The sequence below is a fragment of the Etheostoma spectabile genome, chromosome 9, assembly GCF_008692095.1.
Source record: "Etheostoma spectabile isolate EspeVRDwgs_2016 chromosome 9, UIUC_Espe_1.0, whole genome shotgun sequence".
NCBI lineage: Eukaryota > Metazoa > Chordata > Actinopteri > Perciformes > Percidae > Etheostoma > Etheostoma spectabile.
This window is the reverse complement of record NC_045741.1, coordinates 1,389,332-1,400,177: the sequence shown is the minus strand read 5'-3', so window position 1 is coordinate 1,400,177 and position 10,846 is coordinate 1,389,332. Positions and strand designations below refer to the sequence as shown.

At 41.7% G+C, this 10,846-nt stretch overlaps 1 protein-coding gene across 1 annotated transcript in view; it reads right to left on the bottom strand.

Annotated features, from left to right (window-relative positions):
• Positions 1 to 1,150: 1,150 nt before the first annotated feature.
• The window catches only part of LOC116695735 (EVI5-like protein), a 74,551-nt gene continuing 64,855 nt past the window's right edge, over positions 1,151 to 10,846 (bottom strand). Inside the window, exons 20-26 of the mRNA XM_032526174.1 lie at positions 8,451 to 8,738; positions 4,191 to 4,428; positions 3,492 to 3,710; positions 2,508 to 2,884; positions 2,126 to 2,263; positions 1,822 to 1,987; positions 1,151 to 1,662 (exon numbers count right to left, since the gene is read on the bottom strand). Of these exons, the coding sequence (XP_032382065.1) occupies positions 1,484 to 1,662; positions 1,822 to 1,987; positions 2,126 to 2,263; positions 2,508 to 2,884; positions 3,492 to 3,710; positions 4,191 to 4,428; positions 8,451 to 8,738 (1,605 nt within the window). The 3' untranslated portion in view covers positions 1,151 to 1,483. The remainder of the gene's footprint in view (positions 1,663 to 1,821; positions 1,988 to 2,125; positions 2,264 to 2,507; positions 2,885 to 3,491; positions 3,711 to 4,190; positions 4,429 to 8,450; positions 8,739 to 10,846) is intronic.

Sequence of the window (10,846 nt, the reverse complement as noted above, 5' to 3'; positions counted from 1 at the left end):
ATGAGTCATTATTATCCCACCTGCTTTATTCACCAATGTCACTGTCAATATAAAACCAATCTTCTTGAGTTTGTTGTAATTTGGTGTTAATATCAGTGTCTGTATAGGATTTATTAATGCCCAATTTCAAACTGTCCACCCAGAGGCCTCAGGTTAAATCAATTTATGCTCATCACTTATATAACAGAACTCTAATAATAATATTCAAACTCCATCCCAGCAGCAGTCCCTCAGTGGATCACAGCTGCTGCATGTGGTGCCTGTTTGCCAGCTTCCTGCCAAAAGTCGTTTTTTGTTTTTTTGTCCTCCTTATTTTTTAAATAACAGCCATGAGGGTAAAACGCATCTGGTTAACGGTTAAATCTGATCAGACTGTTTAGGGTTAAAACACATGGCTACAGTGGTCATAACAAACAGCAGCCACCGCAGCCTCTGGGCAATCCCAATCACGGCAGCGACATGGTTAAATGTCCCGGCCCTTTGTTCCTTGGTCGGCTTACAGCTTTTAAGTCACAACAACAGTATAGTTTGTAGGTGGAAAATTCAAATAAAGTAGAGTAATTAAAGCTAAATTGCTGCTAAAACTAAGTGTGCTACTACTACTACTACTACTACTACTACTAATAGCCTACTAATAATAATTATAATAATAGCATGGGTATTATATAAAATAGCATATAGGCTAATTCATTCAGGGGACGTTTGCTATAATTTGTGGGAAGAGATATGAGTTAAATGACTTGTTTTATATTTGAACATTGGGTTGTTTTTTGGTATCTAGTTGGAAATATGACGAAATAAAAATGCCTTGAAACATAAATTTAGTCGTAAAAGACTAAAACTTTATTCTGACAATAAAATGTGCAAAATGGAAAAATTGCAAAGAAGAACGTGGTGTGTAAGGCAGTAGCCCCCCTGCTTATTAAATCCCACAGTGTGAGGAGGCTGTTTTGCCAGCATGTCTCCACACTGAAAACAAAATGCCTCGGTAGTTCGGAGAAGCGCAGATTTTCATCTCTGCATGTTGATCCGGTTGTTTAAGTGTGAGAACAAATATTTTGGGCCCACTGAAGCTGATTCATATCAGTCGACATACAAACATGATACATTTGTTTTAACATGCTCACAGTTCACAGCTTACATCTGTTTGTTTTTTTGGACATTTATAACATTCCGTTGAATAATTAGTGTTGATGTCTTCGCACTGCAAAATGTCCGTCAGAAGAAGACACAGTTTGTTTCATTTATGAGACATATACATTTTCTTTATTAAAATAAATAAACAATGTCGGCGGAGATATTTAGATATTTCTATAAGTTTTCACAAAGCTAAAGATGGTTCAAAGTGAATCTTGATCCAAGAAATGTCCTCAAGGTGGGAAAAATGTCTACTGTCTAAAATGTCTGTTAGATGTCCTCACTCGTTTCAAGAATACTGAATCAAAGACTCAGATGACAGGACATGGTGTGCGCAGTGATCGCTTCATTTCAGTCCGTGCTGCGTCTCTTTGTGTCTCCGCAGATCCACTTTCCTCTGGAAACCTTTGCCGCAGAGGTCGCAGCCGAACGGTTTGTAGCCGGTGTGTTTCCTGCTGTGTGTGATGAGGTTGGAGCTCTGGCTGAACGCTTTCCCACAAACCTGGCATTTGTGTGGCTTCTCACCTGAAAAAAACACATTCAGAAGACACATTAGTGACATATTTCATTGAACATGATTTTGGACTTATACGCACAAGTTACGCACAGAAACCCAACAACATTTGAACTTAGGCCAAATGTATTCCATTGTGTCGCATTGCCATCTCCATTTTCCCCACTTGCCTGTGTGGATGAAAGTGTGTTTCTTCATGTCGGATTTCTGGTGGAACCTCTTCCCGCAGTACTGGCAGGGGTATGGCCGAGTGTCGGAGTGGATAAGCAGGTGCGTCGACAGAGTAGACGACCTCTTAAAACTTTTACCGCATATTTTGCAGTCGAAACTTCTTTCCTGAAACGTGAGCAGAAGCGGGGTTAGTCATGATTTCTAGTCAGCACACCCACCCTGACGGAAAAGAAGTCTGACAGCAACATGCAGACCAAGACAAGGTGCGAACAGCAGGATGCGGTTTAAAGTGTTTGAAGTTACCTGAGAGTGCACGGCTTTGTGTTGTTCCAGGCTGACTGCGTGTCCGAAAGTTTTGCCGCATATTTCACACGCAAATGGCCTGGTGCCACTGTGCGATCTGCGGACGTGGACTTCTAAACCGTGCGGAGTGGAAAACACCTGTGTAAAGGAAGAAAGAAGGCATCGGTCAGTTTTGGAAATAACAATAAAAATTGTTAGGCTAAATACATAGTTAGGCCTAATGATTTCATGAATTAATAGTTGTGAAATGACTAAGAGTCAAGGAGGTCATTGGGATCATTTGATTTACAGGCAGCAACATTTTTTTGAGTTTTTTGTTTTCGATGCCCAGCAGCAGCAGCTGACTGTGGATTCATCCCCACCAAGCAGTCTCCGTCCTCACCTTACTGCACTTGATACACTTGTAAGCACCATTGAGGATCAGACTGGAGCACAGCAGGTCAGACTGGGCCTTCACATGGTGGGGTTTTCTATGCAGGCCTCCCTCTGGGAACAGCAAGGCAGCAGCGTGCCTCCTGTAGTCACCGTAAGTCTCCTCGTCCAGAGTCCGGTCTGTATACAGGGCCAAATGGGTGCTCCTGTCCCCGTATAAGGCCAACGCCGCGGGGCCCCTGTCCACCTCCATACCGGGGTGAAGGCTCTCCTGCACCATTGGCCTCAGCCCCGGTCCCTGGTAGCTGCTCCACGCATACGGCCGGAAAGGAATAGTGAAGGGCTGGGTCTCATCCACCAGAGGAGACAGGGACTTCTCCGAATCAACTGAAGAGGGGAACAGAGGACAAATCAAATTTTAATGAAACCAGGTTAAAGCAGGGCGTTTCCATTACCCCACAGGGGCCGACAGGACAGAAGTGTCATGCGATGTTCTATCAGAGAATTCCTAAATGATGATGCCGTTGGGGAAAACATGCAATGTCAGATGTAGAAGGGGGGTATGCACTATAACAAATAAATAAGTATTGGAGAATTTGGCTTAAAGTTATTTCAAAGCCCAACACACTTTTACATTTATAAACAAATGAACTCATACGACAAAAGTAGCTTAAAAATAGCCTATGAGTTATAATTAAAGTGACAGCGTTCTTGGAATATAACTCATTAAATAAAACACATAACTCGTATAATCTGCCACAAAGGCCAAATGTATTTTGTGTATATAAAAAACGTATCCGTGTGTGGATCATCAAACACGTCTACAAGGCTATTAAAGTAGTATGGTTCACAAAATGTGCTGACAATTTAAAATCCCATATTTCAGATAAACATGCTTATGCAAAAAAAATATAAAGATGTTCCTACAAATACTTAGGTGTGTCAGCGTGTGCCTGTATAAAAGTGTGATGGGTCTGTGTGGTGGGGTTTGTACCCGGGGATGCGGAGGGGGACGGAGGCCTCCAGAAATCCTCATAGTCCGGGGAGCGATCGGACAGGCTGTCGGCGCAGCTCAGCGGGGACTTCGGGGACAAATCAGCAGCGTCGGCCAGGTGGGAGTCCGGAGAGAGGCCGTACCTGTCCACCGACATCTCGGTATCATCTTCAAGCTTATCTGCTTCTGAGAGGTCACAGGGAGGAGCGCAGTCAGCATCTCAACGAAAGGAAGCAATACGATTCTAATGTTTTAAACTCACTGCACTGTAATCTCCTTTGATGCGTCGCTAGAAATCTATGATTAGTCTAATGGAAGGGATTTTTCGTTAGCGTAAGGGTTATCCACTATAGATTACATCAGAAATTCCACTTTTTTCAATTTTGTTTCAGCATTTTTAGTAAACTTATTTAAAGCCTATCCATAATTCCATAAACTGCACCAACGCGGTAGAGTCCTTTAAAGTGTGAAACCAGTGATACTTTTGTATGTATGTATTTTCCCCTTTGTGGTTTATAATTTAATATGCATTTAACCATAATAAGGATCCGGTAAAATGTCCGCAATTATTGACATGACAGATTATTTTAGATTAAAACTTTGTTATAGGCTACGTGAAATGGGGAAGAAAAATGTAACATTCAAAAACACATTTTACGCCGTAAAGGACATTTGAAAACGGAATAATTTTGTACACACCTGAGCATATGTGAGCCAGTATAGTATCCAGCCTGCTGTAGTCATCCTCCAAACTGCGGGGCTGGTGGTAACTGTGCGCCTTCTTACTCTTCACCATGAAGGAGCGAGGCATCTCTGATCTGAGAGCAGACTGATCACGGACAATAATCCAGCTGGAAAGGACGCTGCTGCTCGCTCTGAACTCTGCAAAGACCCGATCTCCACTGGTGGGGAGCTGCGGGTCCAAGTGCTTTAATATATTTCAACCTGACGACAGAGCATGCGCACAACCTCCGTCCTGTCTGCCAGGTGTTGCACGGACAGGTGTCACTGCAGAGACTCCTCCGCGCAATGCACTACAAAAGGAAGCGCCTACAGTTTAGTCAGCGCGCAGTGCGGTCAACAGGAAAACAGGCCTAGTCTGCAGCGGGGGCGATGTCTCTCACCTCATGCAGCCACTCAGTTCAGGATTCACTTGATGATATATAACACAGGTGTTTTCCTTTGGCTGACTTTTGTTTACAAAAGTGGACTAATCAGGAGTTGGTTTTTATTAGACAATAATTGACTTTTGAATCGGGACTTTTTTTTGCCGTGCTGACCCCCATCGACTGCAGCTCGTGTCACTCCAGAGGAGCCTGTGGCAATCAGGAGAAGTGATACAGGCCTTATCAGCGCCTTACTCAACCTGACAGGGGAGAGGAAACGTGGAGGGGCACCCCAGGGTGTCTGAGAGCCTTCATATAGCATGGTAACATAAAAAGGGCGGGGGAACTTCTGAACCGACAGTGTCCTCTTAATATAGATCATAATCCCTTAGAAATACATTATTTCACAATTATATCCTCTACATCCCTGCAGGTTTGACAGGAGTGTGTTTCGTGTTTTTTTCTTTCTTTATGAAACACAATGGAATAAGATAATAGTAGCATCTGCAATGATTGACAAATTCCTCACATTAAATCCACATTTATCGGGATTAGACCTCGGGCCCCAGGTGTCCATGACCAGGTTTGGTGGAGCTTTGTCCCGGTCTGGTGCTCAGTTGGGCTGTATAGGCTGTTATTATGTGACAGCCACTCGCCGTCCTCACGCCTGCGGTGACAGTTTCACATTACCCTGGGCATTATGCTCAATAAGAACGAGCCCCGCGCAGACAATTTGTTTTCTGTTCGGCAAGGACGCAGATTGTGGTGCAGTTTAAGCGTCATTACGCACCGAACAATGGGATAGAGCCGTGCGTCCTGGTGCCTTTTTTTTATTATTTTTTTTACCGCAGGTGCAAAATGTGAATCCCAAAACTATTACAGTGATGAAGTCAGAGGGACTTTATTATGCCAAGGCAAATAATCATCACAATTAATACAATTATGATTATTTGATTGGAACTGCATTTCACTGATCAGCACTGTCTAGCCTACATAAAAAAACATGTTCTTTTGAGATTTTACCAATGGGTGCCACAATTTTAGATCACATAGACTGGCTGAATTTTACTCACACTTAAATCTTGAACATGTTCTTATAAATAAATCCGACTCATCAGATTAAGCACGAGCCTTGTAACAGCTACAGAGCGCAATTAATGCGTGTTCACTATCAGAACACTATAAGCTACAGGCAAACCAGCCTAAACGGAGGACAGGAAATCAAAGCGCCACATGCCCAGGCTCGATTAGGCAGCACACGGCCGCGGCATCCGGACACAGTGTTGGTGAAGATATGAAGCCCGATAAAGTGGAGGCCCGCCGGCTCTGCTGCCCGAGCCGACGGGCCGACAGAGGAGTTTCGTAACGCTGCGTAAAATAACTACTAACTAGGGCATCCTGCCATGTCAATCAAGAGAGCTCTTACAATAATATTAAATACAATAATATAAATATTTTACCATTGTGGCCGTGTAACACTGATTAGAATAAAACTTATTTCCTCATTTATTCTGCATAATTTATTAAAATATGTCGCCCTTTTTATTGAAATTCAACCTTATAAAAAAGCGCTATTATGTTGAACGTTTCAGGATACACCATACAAATAAAGGTTAATAAACAAATATTAACAAAAGGTTAGTAGCCTATATACAGTATATATATGTAGTAGTTACATCCATCCTTTACAGTCCTTACTAAATTCGAATTATGTGAATTGTAAATCAAAAATCAATCAACAGATTTCTATGGCAACATAATCATAACAAACCTCACAACATAATCAGGCACACCGCTGTATGGCGGTTGCAGACATGAGTTGAACGTTGTTCTTAGTTTTGAGGTTTTACAACCAGCTTTTGAATAAACTGTCACTGCCATTTACTACGCCATGAAATGCATGTTTAAAATATCTAGCATCATCAATCACTGCAATACAAAGTTTACAATTACACTAAGCCCCCAGTACTTTCACCATCCAAATAAGACTGTACTAATGTCAAATAAAAAAAATTAATAATCAGCATTTGTCAGTAATACATACCTAGTTATTGTTTCAGAGTGCCCGAAGACAAATGTGTTTTTAAAATGTGGTTTTCTGCATGAAATGATTGGTAGTTGAGCCTCAGCTCTATAAACCGCGAGAAATCACTTCCTGAAAGCAGTCAATCTAAGTATGAATCTTGAGAGGAAGGCAGCACTGAGACACAACATCCCCCATGTGCTCACTCTCATCTAAATACATTTCAGTCTGGTTGAGGTGGCTCAGATTAGCGGTCGGCTACCCACTTTAAAAAGAGACATCAGTCAAGGAGTTTATCAAACGTTTATTGTGAACTCATCACACACACACACACACAACACAACAATCTCATTTAGTCTAAAGAGTGTGCTGTCTGCTCCATAGTGTGGCTATGTGTGTCCTTACTGCACTGCAGACTCAAAAAGTGCCATAACGTGTTCTTCTCCCACCAAACAACACAGGGTATCGTCCTCATCAAAGGGACATTATCGTCACCAAGTCAAACTCAGAATCTTTTCAATTTCCTGGACATGACAGTCAAGACTTTCACTTTGACCTTGAGTTTCACTGAATACAGGAGTTAGTGTTCAATACAGACATTCAGAGAAATTCAAAGTCTTACACATCCAGGTCTGGGCACATGAAATGGAGTGGAACTGGCCTGTGTTTGTGCACAATCCAGAATATAGTGCTTACTTTGGTAACACTTGACAACTGCAGCTTCCTCCCCAGTCTGTGTTATAAAGTGTGCTACATTGTGTCATCTCAGCTTTGTCTCCCAGTTTAATTTCCCTAGGACTGCCATCCATTTCCGTGCAAATTTGTGATACACAAAACTTCTGGTAGACATTACTCATGTTTGACTCATCAGCAAATCGACTGTGCTGAATTGACTTTTTGAAAGTAAAGCCTGAATGCTTTCAGAGAAATCAGTACAACAGCAACAGTAGTTATAAACCTAAAGTAACGGCTCTGAAAACCGCGAGCTGAAGTTTTCTTATAAGGAATAATCAGCTTTTCTTTTTCTCTTAACAGGAATTCTCACTTATCTCAAAAACAGGATTTGTGTTATATTAAACTAACTCATGTGTCCCTTTTTCTGATTTTACAATATATTCTAAACATTAGATATGCAGTAGATACTTATTTTCAAATTCAAAAGGAATTGAAAAAACAAACATAATACACATTTACATATCTACAAGTATGCAGATGTCATATTGACCTTGTGGTGGACCAGCCCTGGTGAAAGGCATGCGGCACGTGCTAAGGCCAAAACGTCAACATTACCTCAAGCCTGCGCTGGCTGACACTAGCAGCTTTGATACCAGCGGCTGACCAAGCTCCCCCCCCAAAAAAAATATAATTCTGCCTCTGCATGATGGACACTTAGTAGTAACGGCATCAATACATTTTTGATGTTCATTTATAAAATGCTTTAAAAATATAAAAACATTGGATGAAGTGTGTAATATAGCATAAAATGTTTAATTGCACAGTCTCTTCTCTGTGTTGTACCAACAGGAGGAGGTCAACCCCCTTCACCCCCGCCCCATTGTGGCCCAGTAGACTTCAGAGGTCCACACTAATAGGGTGGCTTCTGTCAGTGGTGCTCAGACAGACGATCCTCGGGAAGAAAACAAAAACTACAAATGGGAGGTAAACAAAATAAACTAAATCCATAAGTGTGATGTTAAATGATGAGTTTCCTTTCTGAAATTCAGAACTCTAAATCCAGACATCTACTCTGAAATGGCTGTTGGAAACACATCTCCTGTTCTTCAGTGAGTGCTGACAGCCTCTGACCCAAGACCCGGTGGGTGATCGTCACACGGTGGTGGACTTGTGGCTGACGCCCTGAGGTACAGAGAGTCGCAAGGCCTCATCGTCGTCCTCCTCCTCGTCCTCCTCGTCCTCACTGTCGGTGTCCCTGAGGTTGGGCCGCAGTCTGATCCGGACCCCGCTCCTCTGCTGGGTGTTGTGGAGGGTCGGTCCCTTGACTCCTTCTTCATCTGAAGACTGGTAAGACCCATCATCCTCCACATAGTGATTGATCATGTGTACTCCATCAAAAGTGGACTGATTGGCCAAGCCCCTCTGTCCTTTTAAGCAGCAAATCTGTGAGAGTAAGCAACACAAAGGCTGTTTAACCCTGCATGCAAAAATTAGCCAAACACATATACAATAACCCTAACCCCCCAGCCCTGCATGTTCAATTCAACTCAATTTTATTTATAGTGCCAAATAACAACAAGAGTTATTTCAGGACACTAGTAGGTCTAGTCCATACAAAAACCCAACAATTTCCCCACGAGCAAGCATTTGGTGTGAAAGTGGCAGGGAAAAGCTTTTTACTTGCCGAAACCTCGGACAGACTTCTGAGGTAAAAAACAAATACTAACAAGTATGACATGTACAAACACAATATATTAAAAGTATTAACACAATATGGTCAAATCTTTGGCAGACTATAATATTCATAATGAACAGTTTCACTGGCACATATGGAAGGTGATGTCTTTTACAAATCTAACATGCGTGTAGAAATTCATCCAAATGGAACAATGTATGAGTTGTGTCCCAATTCCATACTACATTCCAACAGTATACAATAAGTTCTGCATTCTAATTTACATAGTTAGTATACAATAAATCAATGTCATTCACCATTCTGTACTTACAGGAAATGATATAAGAAGTACACCAAGAAATGGTTTTGCAAAGATTCAGTACTTTATATTTAATAATTAGTTTCCCGTTTTTCAGCTACAGTCCTTTGTAATGTATATGGTGGGACAATATTGTCCACTTTATGACTGCATACTGACATTTTTGGAGAAAACATTTCCAGTGTGAATGCACTCAAAACATCCTTAGAATAAGTATGTAGTATGGCAGTGGGATAAAGCGATTGTATAATTGTTTCATGGTTTAGGGATAGCTCCATTTGGGACTGCGTGGGAGGCCGTCCTAAATTTGTCCTACTGAAAACTTTAGAGAAGTAGCTGTTCTCTGCCATTTACCAGAGGTGATAGTAAAGCCATCGTTTATTTGCCAAAACAACCAGTTGGTCCTCATTCTGTAAGGGCCCTGACACACCACACAGACGGTCGGCTGTTGGTCCAAGTTGTCTTAGTTTTTGCGGTGTGTCCCGACCAATGAAAAAAGACAAAATATGTTATAATACAGGTCTATACATATATTTCTAAATAAAACCAAAGGCATGCTTTTATTTGTGCACTTCTTGAGCTGCACCTGATATTCTTATTGCGGCATTTTAGTTATTGTTATAGTGTTTACTGTTGGCTTTTTTTCGGGTGATGAGACATGTTTAATCTGTGCCAGAGCTGTCAGTGAGGAATTTCTCTCATTGGATGTTCAGCTAATACGAATAAGTACACGAGGAGAAGTCTTTCGGGTGTGTTCAAGTGCAACTTTTTGGCCAAAAAGACGCAAGGCAATGCTACAGTAAATTTTTGTCGCCACTAGTTTTTTGCCGTCTGCCTAGTGCGTCAGCTCAATAAGTCTTTTCTCTTTTGATGAGGCATTACATCTCACCTTTATGTGGCTTGTCCAAGTACGTTTTCAAGAGCATCATCTATTTTGCCTCTTTCTGTTGGACCTATTGCCCTTTAGAGCGGATTGGAAAAACCACGCATTGCAACTACTTTTAAACTACTATGGGTGTTTTTTCTCCCTCCGTCAGCTACAAGGGGAGCAATGTGACCATTCTGGCTGCACTCAAAAAACCAACCATACAAAGATGAGATTAACGCTGTTAGTGTTTTCTAACAGCATGTTTGGGTTTTACAAGTGAAAAGACTAAAAGGATGAGGGCTAACTGGCTGGTTTGACCAATGTACATCAGGATGCCTTCCACACCTCCAGTTTAGAGCAGTGCAGCATCAATTCTCTAAACATTTTTATGACGGCATCCAGGACCGCTACCCAAGCTGTGAATCAAAAGGACCCTAATAGGACTTGGGTCAGGGCTACAGTACATGACGGTTTAAACCACAGGAGGTTGGATGGCCCATCTGTACCAACTAGGGCTGGGCGATGTGGAGAAAATCAAATATCACTATATTTTTGACCTAATACCTTGATATTGATGCTGCAATGATACTAATTACTGATTAACTATTGGTGCTTTCACCATATATTTACACAATGAGATTTTTAATAAATGATCATCAGTAATGTGAATATAATGACTAAGTGGGTAA